General features: G+C 44.0%; 3 protein-coding genes across 7 annotated transcripts; all 3 read right to left on the reverse strand.

Moving 5' to 3' along the window:
• Positions 1–482: 482 nt before the first annotated feature.
• On the reverse strand, positions 483–2,382 carry LOC129603856 (ependymin-2-like). The gene is made up of 6 exons (XM_055507153.1): positions 2,248–2,382; positions 2,020–2,054; positions 1,762–1,896; positions 1,479–1,671; positions 1,253–1,337; positions 483–1,124 (listed from the first exon to the last, which is right to left on the reverse strand). Exons 1-6 carry the CDS (start codon positions 2,312–2,314, stop codon positions 974–976), a joined length of 666 nt encoding a protein of 221 aa, XP_055363128.1. The 5' UTR covers positions 2,315–2,382; the 3' UTR covers positions 483–973.
• Positions 2,383–3,356: 974 nt separating this feature from the next.
• LOC129602907 (ependymin-1-like) lies at positions 3,357–5,153 on the reverse strand. Of its 3 annotated transcripts, XM_041073611.2 has the most exons (6): positions 4,614–5,153; positions 4,457–4,491; positions 4,259–4,393; positions 3,836–4,022; positions 3,664–3,751; positions 3,357–3,539 (listed from the first exon to the last, which is right to left on the reverse strand). In XM_041073611.2, exons 1-6 carry the CDS (start codon positions 4,678–4,680, stop codon positions 3,410–3,412), a joined length of 642 nt encoding a protein of 213 aa, XP_040929545.1. In that variant the 5' UTR covers positions 4,681–5,153; the 3' UTR covers positions 3,357–3,409. The 3 variants fall into 3 exon arrangements, with proteins under 3 accessions (XP_040929545.1, XP_029024907.1, XP_055363127.1); XM_029169074.3 differs by having other exon boundaries at positions 4,259–4,491; positions 4,614–5,114; XM_055507152.1 differs by having other exon boundaries at positions 4,259–4,531; positions 4,614–5,114.
• A 465-nt stretch (positions 5,154–5,618) lies between these two features.
• On the reverse strand, positions 5,619–11,927 carry alpk1 (alpha-kinase 1). 3 transcript variants are annotated; one of them, XM_055507148.1, is made up of 14 exons: positions 11,565–11,927; positions 10,942–11,115; positions 10,658–10,812; positions 10,370–10,568; positions 10,047–10,106; positions 9,878–9,964; positions 9,719–9,795; positions 9,538–9,633; positions 9,358–9,462; positions 7,462–9,229; positions 7,105–7,252; positions 6,871–7,033; positions 6,578–6,764; positions 5,619–6,500 (listed from the first exon to the last, which is right to left on the reverse strand). In XM_055507148.1, the coding sequence occupies exons 2-14, from the start codon at positions 11,057–11,059 to the stop codon at positions 6,289–6,291; spliced, it is 3,375 nt and encodes a 1,124-aa protein (XP_055363123.1). In that variant the 5' UTR covers positions 11,060–11,115; positions 11,565–11,927; the 3' UTR covers positions 5,619–6,288. The 3 variants fall into 3 exon arrangements, with proteins under 3 accessions (XP_055363123.1, XP_055363124.1, XP_029024847.1); XM_055507149.1 differs by having other exon boundaries at positions 10,942–11,187; XM_029169014.3 differs by lacking the exon at positions 11,565–11,927 and having other exon boundaries at positions 10,942–11,558.
• Positions 11,928–12,740: the final 813 nt, after the last annotated feature.

The raw sequence follows: 12,740 nt of genomic DNA on the forward strand, positions 1-12,740 counted from the left end.
TTCCGTCGCGCCGCTGCTAAAGAAGCTAGAGCTGCAAAATAGTTATTGAGACACAACAGCACCATCTTCACTCCGTCCCATGTGGTTCATTAGTGTATTGTAAACAGGTGTATTTAAGTTCAACCTAAGCAACCCTTTGGAGATTATGTGCTCCGTGAATGTTTCGTATTTCCAGAATCCAAAAGTTTTAATTCCCATACTGGGAGTCGAACCCAGGCTCAGAAAACCAGGAATTCTAACTGCTAGGATTCACACATATGCTCAGACTGCTCTAGCTCAGCTGATATAATGTGAGTTATTTATCCATCTGTTGGTTATGTTTCAAAAAGCTAACACTAGCTAATGCTAAAGCTAACGCCTGCTGACACTGAACATAATAACATCAACTTGCATTAGAGTAAGGTTCTGAAACACATCTCTGAATTCCTGCATGACAGTAAGAGCAGATGAACTAGTTGCTGGTGTAACACACATAAAACAAGGATTTGTACTTCCCTTTATTATACTTTACTTAAAATACAAATGTATTTATTTAAAGCAAGTGTAATGAGTATTTCATCTCTGTTACAGTGCGACACAGAAGCAGGGATAAACTCTTAAAATAGTCAAAAGATTTTTCAGTAATGTTCTTTTCAACCAACAGGCTTGTAACAGACCTTTAACCTGGTCCACTTAGGGCTTAGTATGAATGTTCACATTAGCTATGCTCATATAGCCACTGTAGCAGCTAAACATAACCTTGTGTTCATTCCAGCTGTTCACCTCAAAAATAAAACAAAAATAGTAATAATGTAACAGATTTTAAAATCTGCATAAAACTTAAAGACCTGCACCCTGTGATTATTTTCTAAATGCTACAGCACAAAGACACAGAGGAAAAAAAACTCACTGAATGTAGTCAATGATTAAAGTTGCTTGCATAATACATGTTTTATCCACCAGAGAGTTCTTCAGTGGTCTCCATCACTGTGAACTACATGTCTGACTCCAGCTCTGTGTTTTCAAACAGGCTGAAGAAGGTTTCTGGATCCTCTCCGTCTTCTTCTTCCAGCTCTGAACCCTTGCAGAAGCTTGGAGGGCTCAGCTGCTTAGGGTCCTTGATTCCAATGATGTTGTCAAAGAAACTGAAGGTCAAAATCAGAAATACACTTAAAGAAACGGCAAAAAATACGCTGTGTAGATATTATTCTATTGTAACGTTTAGACAAAAACATTATGCTGATTAGTCAAAATGTATGTATTTAGCACTGACCTGGTCACCACCCAGCCTTTATTGCCATGAAACAGAGTGGTAACAGGAATACATCCAAACTCAGTGACAGTGCTTATGTACTTTGCTGCAGGAACAGAAACAGATCAGATGCTGCAAAACCAGACATTCAGGTTCAGAAGCTTTAAATACCTGGCAACAACCACACACAAGTCATGTGTCCCAGCACAGCACCGGTCAAATCAATTGTGGTTTCTGCCTTTTGTACCTGTTCTGTTTTTGGTCTGTATCTTTCCCGCCCAGGTGTTGACCAGGAGTCCCTGTCCTCGTCGAGAGGAGGTGCCCAACACCACCTGCCCCAGCAGGGACGCCTTCTTAGGGACGGCCAGTGGGTGGAAGTCTGTGTTCAGTGGCTTCTTAGTGCACGTTTTGTTTTTGTAGTTGATGTCGTACATGACTTTCTGTGGAACAGAATGGCTTTATTCAGTGTGCTGGGTCATGCATGGTGTTTCTATTACGTACATGAGGGATAACTGCTGTGTGTCCTGTACCTCTTTGTAGAGCAGGAGGACGTCGAGGTGGAAGGTCTTATTGTCGTGAGAGCCACACTCTCTGAGGCGGATCCGCTTTCCAGGTGCGTCGTAGATGTACTTGCCGTACACCGTCAGGTTCCCACTGGAGGTGGACTGTGTGAGGGGAAAAAGAGATTTAGCTGTGATCATATTTGTAGAAATTACACTTTTGAATATCAGCCATCCCCAGGTATGCTTTATTATTATAGGTCCTGGTCAGCAGAGTGTAGGACTCACCACAGAAAGCTTTCCTGTCATCCGTGGTGGAGATGCTGTAAAAAGTAAACAAGCAGTTTTAAACTATGGAGCCTTCGCACAACATTTGTATTAAATTAGCTACTTTCACCATTTCACCATGCTCCTCATACCAGCTTAATTAACATAGGACTGCATGATCCACTGAGATTTGAGACAACACTCACAGCATCGCACATAGTTTATTTCCCACAAACGTGTCGTTCTTACCGCATGGCTTTGGTTTGAAAGCAAGGCATCCCGCTGGCAGGAACACGAGCAAGATGAGGACCTTCATGCTGTCAGATGTTCGAAACACTTGACTCTGCACAGACGGGCAAATGTGCAATGGCGTTACCACGTTTACTTCCTTATAAACAAGTGGGTGTGGCTCCACTGAAAGGGAGATTTACTCCTGACATAGTCACAAGGTAAACAGAAAAATTGCTTAGTCATTTCAGATTTTTCTTACTCAGGCATTATATAAGAGGAAAATTGAGTGTATATACTATAGTACTGTAGTGACCCTGTGATATTTAAACACTCCCTTTCATATATTTATATGTGCTGCACAGTAACAAAATCAAAGCATGCTTCACATATATTGGAATAAAAGAGAAATAAGTGAAATCAGGGAAGAACCAAGGGAACAATCTCCTCTCTAAATGAAAGTCTTAGTGTTACTGCGTATGATCCTTATTTTGCTGGTCAAAGACATAATTGTTGAACTTGCAAATTTCTGTTATTCCTGTTTCCTTTGGACATTTTTTAAAATGAAATAAAAAATATATTGATTAATTAATGGTTTGTGGAATTTACCTTTTTTTGTTAGTGTTAAGGGATAATTTCATAACCTCTTTAAGTTTAATTTTATGGAAACAGAGTTTGTAGCAATCACCGATCTGGGCTCTGGGTACTTTTTGTGACTTTTCAACTGTAAAGTTATAGGAACTATTTTTAAAAATGCTCATTGGGAGTCAGATTTTTTACATAGTAACTTTGAGTGGATGTTTTCATTCACAACTTTTCATTTCATGCTTGTAGATACTGTGAATTCAATATTACAAATTGTATATTATGTTGACATCAACAACAACCATCAGATGAAATAAACATATAACTTTCTATTTTTATTATTATCTGAAGTCATCAGTATTTTCTGCAAAGTAAGTCAAGCATTCATTCAGTGTCAGAATCCAAACAATGCATGCACAGTCAGGTGATAATTCTTTGTGAGTGTATCATCACACAAGCTTTTTGCCATTAGACACGTGATTCTCTTTGAGCAAGAGATGATGCCATGAAAGTGTTTATGTCTACACAATTTACCAGGCAATGGCTGTACTTCTGTCTGTTTTATTTCACACATCAAGAGAACAGTTTTAGGAAATTCTCATTTCGTTTTAAGGAACAAACTGAGGAAGTCTTGTGGTTCCCTTTGAGGGTCCACCTCTGCTTGTGGGCAGAAGTTTGGAGGGTTCAGCAGACTGGGGTCCGAAATCCCAACAATGTTGTTCAAGAAACTAGTGAGGAGAAAAACATAATGGTCACTGGATGGAGACGGTTCCGATTAGTAGAAGTCAGATTCTGGCACTATTATAGCTTTGTTACGTCTGTCATTAAAAATGCTTTTAGTGTTTATGTCACCTTATGACAACCCATCCGTACTGGTCAGTGTGGAACAAAGTGCTCACAGGAATGCATCCAAATTCTGTGACTGTGCTTAAGAACTTTCCTGAAGGGACAGAGGGGAAAATGGTGATGAGAATAAAAACTCAATAAGGAAAAGGCGAGACTCTACAGTCACATCCTCTCTCACCTGCTTTTTCAGGCAGATCTCCCGTCCAGATGTTGATCAGGAGTCCTTCTCCAGGTCCAGACGAGCTGCCCAGAACCGCCTGACCCACCAGAGACGCACCCGGGGGGATCCCCAGGGGCTGGAAGTCTGCCTCCAGGGGCAGTTTCTCACACGTGTGGTTAAAATCATTGATGTTGTACACAGCACTCTGAGGGGTGAGAGTTGTGGGATGAAGACACTTTATTCACTTTATTTATCTTTCTTTTAACTACCTTCCATATGTTAGTAGCTTTATTACACCTACAATTTGCCCAACTTTTGTCGATTTTTCATAAAAGACGTACAGGCAGTCATTGGAGTCTTTTTCTGAGAATGTTTCACTTTCCCCCTCCTGTTTAGGGCGACTGTGGTCTAAAAGAGTATCTGCCATGGTCACTTGCTCACCTCTCTGTAGTGCAGCAGATAGTCGGCGATGAAAGTCTTATTGTCGTAGGATCCCTGCTCCCAGAGTCGTATCCGTTGTCCTATTGCATCGTACAGGTACTGGACATAGACCAGCAGCTTCTCATTCTGTGTAGACTGCAGACAGGCTGTCAGTGTTTTGTAATTATGCTTAGTCATTATACACATGTATTTACTTACCACAGTGATAGCGCCACTCAAAAGAGAAGGACTCTCTGTGTGAAAAGTATATATAGTGTTTCATGAATCTGTTGGCTACAAAACATTGTTAAAACAAGTACTCATTAGTCCAGAGAAAGCATAATCTGGCATCATCTTCCCTGCTGGTTTTACTCACTGCATGGGTGAGGCCTCTGGGCCAGGCAGCCTGCCAGGAAGCACGTTAATGCTACGACAAGTCTCATATTTTAGGCTGTCTCTCTGCTGTTTGCAGGCAGCCACCAACCCTCTGGTGCTTCTTATAACGCAGCCAGAGGCTCTAGGCAACAGCCCTCCCTCTGGGGTTAATCTTTAACTCCCATGAAAGTCACGTCCCTTTGCTATCAGGCTATCATGGTATTGTTGTTGATGCAAATTGTTATGGGCGGTTTTTATCCATGGTCACAAATGCTGCACCTGTCTGAGATTTTTCATACAGTGCGTGACAGAAGCCAGTGCACAGTTGGTCACAGGTGAAGAATGCTGTTTGTTCAGAAATGTAGGACTCGTGACAAGCCAAAATGTGATTTTGCTTAAAAGGAAGTTGAATCATGTGCTAATACGTCAGTAATTGAGATCTTTGTCATGTGACACAGAGGTGTGTGACCACCGTCCTCAGACCAGTGCACCCATTGTACCTGAATACACCAACTTCCATCAGTTCCCTTGTGAAATGTTTGCTGTTCCAACAGTCTTATTCATATTTTAATTAAGCAAAACATGCAAGGCTCAGTCATTGTGATTCAAAAAATGCTTAAAGTGATTAAAGATCAGAAGAGTAAGGCTTTGGTAACATTGTAATCTGTGTATTGTTACATAAGAATGTCAATTGCAAATACATCTTAACACAACGTACAGGCTAATGCGACATCTTGTGACAGGCTGAATCACAGACGTAAACATAGGGACACTAATTCAATTGAGTGCTTTGTGGAACTAACTGTCTTCTGTTGCTACCTAGAAATGGCTCTGGCTCATTTTTTTCATTTTACCTCATCATCACCAACGTTGTCTAGTCTAGAAAGGTTAGCACCAACATGAAGGTGTTATTCTAGGCAATGAAAAGAAGCCTGTAATTGAACACTGTAAACAATGGATCAGGGTCAGATGATTCCTCCTTTGTGTATCTAGTTAGACAGCAATCTAGCCAAAGATGCGGAAGTCTTTTATTTTGACAGTCTGCTCACCAGCAGTCAGTGTGATCTGAATTGTTTATTGTGTCCACACTCGAACTCAGGCATCACATAAATGCAGTGTCCAGGTTTCCCAAACACCTTCATCAGATGAGGTTGATGGTTGCAGTTCTCACATCACAAAGTCATACACAAAGTGACACCAATGAGTGTGTTTCTCCCCATCCCTCAACACTATGGACAGTTTTTCGGCCTTAAAGATTTTGAATTTTAAGTTGACTTTTAAAACAAATTATAATCATGGCGATAATCATGAATTAAAATGTTCCAATTATATCTGTTTAAACCTCCACCAGTCCATAGCCTGTAGCTCAGTCTCAGCCACGTGAGATGTCTGGCATCTAATCTCACTGCCTTTGAGGTCAATCTGAGGTCAATTTACGTACTGTATGTTGATTTACAGTAAACTACCCCTGCTTTAATCTCTATCTCTATTCCTATTATCTGTATAGTGTATAAAAAAAATGTTACTAAAAAAAACAGATGCCCGGCAGTCAAAGAAGTAATCTAAGCTGTATTAGGTATTATAGTAAATTATAGTAGTAATAGTAATAGTATATTATAATAGTATAATAGTAATTATAATAATCATTTTGTAGTCCACACAATATCTGTGACTCTTCAGACACTTTGGGGAAGAACATGCGGCTGTGTGCCCAGTGGAGGTAGACTGAGCAGCTTACAAATGGTATTACATTCTGGCCCATGTTGCTCCTCCAGGAAGTACCTAAGACCTCTGGCAGCAAAGTTGGACGGGCCTCTGGGGGCCTTGACGGAGTGGATCTGGGGGTCAGTGAGGTAAATCAGCCCCTTGCCGTTGGCTGTCACCCATCCTGTGACAGAAGAAAGGTGAAAGCTGTGAGGAAATCGAACGTTAGCTGGTTTCAGTGAGCAGTAAAGACGCACACACCTTGAAGGTCTACAACAACTTCCTGGCAGCGGGAGAACAGGTAGGTGAAGTGTCCGAAGGCAAGGCCGTATTCTGTAGCCTGGAAGCTCTTGTCCTTTTTTCCGGTGTTGTTGGTCAGTTTGACAAAGTCCCCGAGCATGTAGGGTTCCACCGTGACGCAGCCCACGATCTCATCTCCATTCAGCATCTATTCACAAAGGGGAAGGAAGAAAATATGTGGAGCTGTGAGGAGCTGGAGGAGGTGGTTCAAAGGTAAAAAAGGTTTAATAGTCTGCTTTAGGTTTGTCTCTCACCAACAGAGCTTCTGAGGGGATGAAGAAGATCTGAGCCATGACTTCCTTGTCGTAAAGGCTCTTGTTGAACTCCGTCACATAATACTGGGCCGTCATCTGTCTCTCCACGTCTTTCAGGTGAAACTGGATCGGCCTTGGCTTCAAGTAGTCTTTTCCCACGTAGCTAAGCACATGGAAAGAAATAACGTAAGTATATGCAGACAAAATGACCGTGTTTTTAACGTAACTTCATGCCTGCTTAATCTTTCTTCCTGGTGTAGAAACTGGACCCATATAGCGGTTCTCTGCTTGCCCTCCATCCCCATTGGCGTTCCGACGTAAGCACAGGTCTCCCTTGCTGTCCACAGCCCTGTGGCTCTGGAGAACTTCAAATGCAGGGCACCTACACCAAATGGAGAAAGAAAATATTAATAATGGGACAAAATCTGAACACATAAACATACCCACAATTAGCTTTATTTAGCTAAAAGAAAAGTCCAATGGTCACCATTCAGTCAGTCGTTCTCTGTGGACAAAATGTCAGAGGATGCGACGATGCCTGAGCAAGGAGTGACTAAGAATTGAAAACAAACACAGGGACTTCACACTTACTGTATGCAGTTTGGTGTTCCTTCAGCTTGAAGTGCATCTTGTTACTGTGCAGCCTCCTCATCAGACATTCGTTGCAAACTCCGGCCAGCAGAGCTTGGTAATCCTGGTGTGACAAGTGATACTGTCTCTCAGGAACAACGCTAGCTCCAGAGCTGTGCTTGTGGCAGCTATAGCATGAGGGGTTCTTCCTCTGGGGGACGTTTACACTTCCTGTAGCAGAAACGTCACCGGGTAAACTTGGATTCTCCTCCAGCATCTCGAACGAACTCTCTGTGGAGGGTTCAGTGGAGGTGCACTGGGAAGGTTTGAGCTGTGGTGGTAGGAAAGAGTCGTTAGGCCCAGATCCATTCTCGTTAGCTATTTGACTGGGAACATTAAGATGCTCTTGATGGAGTGGACTGAAGGCCGGACCCAAATTTCCACCAGCTGGTTGATTTTTCCACACGGGATCATGGACTGCATCACTGGTTTCTGAATCAACAGTTTCCAGGAGAAAGAAGCTCCTATCTGACCCGGGGGACAGGCTGCTTTTCCAAGGTTCTGCTTTTGACCGGTGTTTTGGGTTTGTGGGGGAGCTCAGGTCTCCGGAGATTTTCTCCCATGATGACTGGGAACCGAAGCTGTCACTGAGAGAGCTGGAGAATGTTCTGAACCTTAGCTGGGATAAGGACTGTGGTGCTCCTTCAACTACTGGTGATGGTGTCTGTGCTAAACCAGCAGCGTCATCAGTCCAATCCTCCGCACTGTCTAGTGTCTCTATCCCAGCTTCTATCACTTCAAACTGCCCCGAATTACCGCTCGCATTGGAAGAGGACGTGGAGCCTATAGGAAATCTTGGGACTCCTTTGGAACTGACAGAGTTGCTACCATGAATGTTTTGGGTCTTCTTTCCACCTGTGCTTTGTGGGCTGATGTCAGAGCTTTCATCTTCAATCCCTGTGGTCACACAACTGAGGTGGCTTGAGTTTGCTCCTGCTCCCCCGGTGCATCCACTGCTGCTGGGCTGAGGAGACTCCGAGACACTCAATGAGAAGTTCTGCCATGAAGAGCCAAGATCATCCGTGCTGTCCATGGTGGTGAAGACTTCCAGCCTTCGACGTGATTGCGAAACAGATGAGTTTGATTCGTTGGATGTCTCCTTTGACACTTTGCAGCTCTCGGTGGCACATTCTGTGCTGAGTGTACCAATTGTTGTCCCCAGTGCAGTAATGCACAACTTTGGCCCGTCTATCTCATCTTTAGCCCCTTTACATCTGGATTCAATGGTCTGACACAGTGACGCGTGATACTTCCGGAAGCTCTGCATCACCTTAAAGAAACCTTCCAGAGTAAAATTAACAGATGCCTGTTTGACGTTTCTGTAGCTGTCCGGGGCGAAAGACCCCTTTTCCGAATTACGGAAAGGTTCCACTTGCAACACAAGCTTGACCCGAGCCACGAGATTCATGATGTCAGCACAGAGACCGTCTCTGGCTTCGGTCTCTGCGTGGCAGTAATCATAGAAAATGGCTAAGGCTTGTTGGCAAGACTGTGTTGCCTGAGCCACGACCTCCAGAGGAGTGCCGAGCCATTTATGGGCGACGGTGAGGGAGTACGCGGTCTTGAGGAAGGTGTGAAGCTCCTGCTGACTGCTGATCGGCTCACCCTCCGACTTGGTGAGCAGGCCAATTGTAAATGCGTCCCTGGCCTCCAGCAGAAACGACCGCCTTTGAGAGTCCGGGCACTCCACCGAGAAACTGTACGACAACAAGCAGGTCCCTTGAATTGCCTGGAAAACACGAAGAACCTCTGAGTAGGTCTGTGTTGCCTCAGCCACAGTCCTGTACCTGTTTCTGTTGTTAGACTTTGACCTCATTTTTATTTATGAGTAGTAAAACTGTTACCAAATGCACTTACCACATTGGTCAACACATAGAATGAGGTGTACTGGCTGTATATCACCGCCATCTTTGCTGCCTGGGCCGCGGAAAGAAGACGATGGCTAACGTCCCCGAGCACAGACTGCTCCAGGAGCACAGGAACACAAACATTATACAAAACCAATAACATATGAAACATCATGTCAGGTGCACTCACCAGTTCAATGTCTGGATTTGTCCTAAACGTCTGGAAGTCCTCATCATTCATAGAGAGCAATATGTTGGCCAGTATGCCAAGAGAGGTTGAAATGCCCTATGAAACACACAGAGCAGAGGCATGTTCACAAGCTGCTGACTTGGCAACTGTGAGAACAGTGCTGTGGACGTCTGAGTCGGACCTTTTTGTCCGGCTGAAGAAGCGAGTAGAATCCAACTAGAGAAGCCCAGATCAACTGGGCAGCTTCCAGCCACAGACCTGAAACAGCGCAGGACAGTGAAGAGAGTGCGCAAAGGACACTCAGCATGGTTTTATGGTCATTTAGTAATAAGGCACTTACCTAACTTTTGTAAAATCACTCCACGGACTTGAACACTCACGGCCTGTACTAGAGCCCTGTCACTGTCAGAGTGGTACACCCAACAACCTGTGGAGTGAAAGCAAATGCTTGTTGTTGTATTTATTTAGCAAAACATGATCCATCAGTCGGTAATTAAAGTGGCACCTACCCGTGTCCCCACTGTTATTAATCAGACTGCTCAGGATGTATTCTGCCTTCTGCAGTTTGCCTGAAGGGAAGATGCTAATTATGTACATTTTTCTCCAGCACTGTACAAGCAAACAAACACCAAAGACTTACATGATGGAAATGGGAAGTATTTTTCACCATGCCGTGCATTTGCACCAGTCATTTCCCCATTTCTCAACATAATGATTACTATGTTGATGTTTACACTGCCAGTCACCAGTTCAATAGCTCCACACAAAGCCACCAGTGTTACAGTACCATTACTGGCCCTACCAGCCCACCCACCGCTATAACATACTGTACCTGAGTTGAGGTAGACCCTGGCCTGTCGTATGACCAGCTGAGGAGCCACAGGGGTGTCGGGGTGGCGTCTGTGGAGCAGCTTAGTGATCTTTAACAACCGGCTGGACTCGTCGGTCCAGTAGAGGAAGCGATCGACTAGGAAAACCACTGCCAGGGCTGTAGAGGCCTCCTGTGCCACGATGGAAGCTCTTAAAATGGCCTGGGAACAAAGGGAACATACCACCTGTAGTATAGTAGAAGAGTAGTGTATTACAGACACGCCAATCACTTAGCCGTGTCACCCATTACCAGTAGCTCAGGTAGGTGCTTGCTGATGAGGTCGCTGAGGTTGGTCTTGTCGTCTGCACCGACTGACTGCTTGTACTGCCACTTCTCGGGCACAAAGGGCCACTTCATCTCCACTGCCTCCTGCAGGAGAGAGGCCAGTTCTGCACACAGGGACTCTACGGCAAACCATGGCAGAAAGACAAGTACAGCAAAAATAACACCTCAGGTTCAGGTTGGCAGAATTCAGTTGACGCTTTATTATTATTAAAGCATTATTGACCCAATATCCCCATCTTGTGTCTGACCTCTGCAGCTGCAGTAGTCGAGGGTCTCCGCTCCTCCGGGCGCTTCGGACCGCAGCGCCGCCGCCTCTGCTGCTTTGAGGCACTCCTCCAGTAACCGGCCCACCTCACCGCTGTCCATGGTGCCGGACAGTGTCCTGGCACCAGAGGAGGTCCCCCTGTCCTCACCCTCCGCACCTACCGGGGTTCACAGAGGGAAGTTCCACTGTGACAGCGGGCTGCTGGTGGGAAACGATTGCACCACCGTGTCTGTTCGCGAGTTTCAAAACGTGATTAACAAATCGATAAATTTACTACTTTACAAAATAATACATTATGACAAAGCAAAATCCAGCTCTGGTGTTTTTCCCAGTAACAGTGGCTTCATGTGACTGGCTGTTCAAGTTACCCATAAGCAGTTTTGTTCTACTGCTGCTTAGATATAAAAAATTAATTCATGATGTAATTAAAAGCGACGGATCCATATCATTAAGCGAATGTAAATAGGCGCCCATGTGTACACACTAGAAGAAAAAAACACAAATACTACAAGCTATTGATAAAAGATAACGTGTCTACAACAATACTTTTTTAGTTAAAGTAACAGCAGTTCAGATGAGAACTTTCATGTACCAAACAGCACCTACTGTGTTCACCGGGTTCTGTCCTGCTTCCTGGAAGGGGCGGGATTGGTCGCTGCTGCTTTCAAAGTTGTCGGAAATCTCGCAATCCCAAATTGAACCTGTACCTTCGACTCCGGATCAGTCGAAATAGATCGCGAACCTCGGTGTTTGTGTGTTAGAGGTCTACAGTTAACTGTCGGAGGAGCCTTGAGAGAAAGCTTTTGCGACACGTGACGGCGTGAAGGCTGTAGGAACGCGATCATATTGCAGTCGGTGGAGGGAAATCCCAGTTCAGGAATTTTCCCGGTGGACCTGTTTGTCTCTGCTTGAACTGTCTAGTCTGGTTTAGACATGACGTCACCTGCACAGATAGTCATGATATTACACAATTTCAGATATTTGGCATACATTTTACCAGTTGTTATTAGCTGTTCTTTAATCTTAACTCAAACCTTTAATCCGAGAATACCGTTACATGTCAGGTGATAAATATATTATAATACTAATTACATGTAAATTTTTTAAGATTTCTACACTAATCCACAATCAGTGCCCCCTGGCCTAACTAAACTCGTTAACATAATGGAAATTTCTTCTGGCCAGCTAAGACATATTAGCCACCAAACAGATCAATGAAATTACCCCTTACAAAATGATTCATTTAAGACTACATTTGTTAGCCTAGCGTTTGATGTTTTGAACTCACTCCCTGCCATCCATTATTTTAGCTGCTTATTCCCTACGCTGCGGCCAATCCCTGCTGCCAGTCGACCTAGTGTAATTGCACCTCTCTGCTGGACTGTGGGAGGAAACCCACTGCGAGACACCGACACTTTGCCGACTCCACTCAGAAAGACAGCCTGCATGGAACCCAGGATCTCACTGCTGGCACCACACCACACTGCCAGCCATGTTATAAAAGATAGAATCTGTAAAACTAAAATATGTATGTCATAACATGATAGTATTGCTTTCTATTAATAAATGTTTTATTTATTGCAAGCTGTTGTTTTTATGTTGGGTTGATTATGACCCGTGACATTGTTTTACAATAGACTTTGACTTTTTTGTGGTTTGTGGCTTTTTGTAACATTGTTCCTGTTTTAACGTAGAATTCCGCATCTCTTCGTGGATAAATTACGAAGAAGTTCTTTAGGGCGATAAACGAACTTTATGCGCCACTGTTCGCCGTGGCGCTGC

The sequence above is a fragment of the Betta splendens genome, chromosome 2 (genome assembly GCF_900634795.4).
Source record: "Betta splendens chromosome 2, fBetSpl5.4, whole genome shotgun sequence".
In the NCBI taxonomy this organism is placed as follows: Eukaryota; Metazoa; Chordata; class Actinopteri; order Anabantiformes; family Osphronemidae; genus Betta; species Betta splendens.

Coding starts and splice junctions, on each gene's coding strand:
- LOC129602907 (XM_029169074.3), bottom strand. CDS start 4,680: ATGAGACTTGTCGTAGCATTAACGTGCTTCCTGGCAGGCTGCCTGGCC. Junction 4,492..4,613: donor CCAGAGGCCTCACCCATGCA/GTGAGTAAAACC, acceptor CTTTTCACACAG/AGAGTCCTTCTCTTTTGAGT. Junction 3,752..3,835: donor AGATCTGCCTGAAAAAGCAG/GTGAGAGAGGAT, acceptor CTGTCCCTTCAG/GAAAGTTCTTAAGCACAGTC.
- LOC129603856 (XM_055507153.1), bottom strand. CDS start 2,314: ATGAAGGTCCTCATCTTGCTCGTGTTCCTGCCAGCGGGATGCCTTGCT. Junction 2,055..2,247: donor TTTCAAACCAAAGCCATGCG/GTAAGAACGACA, acceptor TACTTTTTACAG/CATCTCCACCACGGATGACA. Junction 1,125..1,252: donor AAAGGCTGGGTGGTGACCAG/GTCAGTGCTAAA, acceptor TTTGACCTTCAG/TTTCTTTGACAACATCATTG.
- alpk1 (XM_055507148.1), bottom strand. CDS start 11,059: ATGGACAGCGGTGAGGTGGGCCGGTTACTGGAGGAGTGCCTCAAAGCA. Junction 10,107..10,369: donor CAGGGTCTACCTCAACTCAG/GTACAGTATGTT, acceptor TCTTCCCTTCAG/GCAAACTGCAGAAGGCAGAA. Junction 9,634..9,718: donor TTCTTCAGCCGGACAAAAAG/GTCCGACTCAGA, acceptor TGTGTTTCATAG/GGCATTTCAACCTCTCTTGG.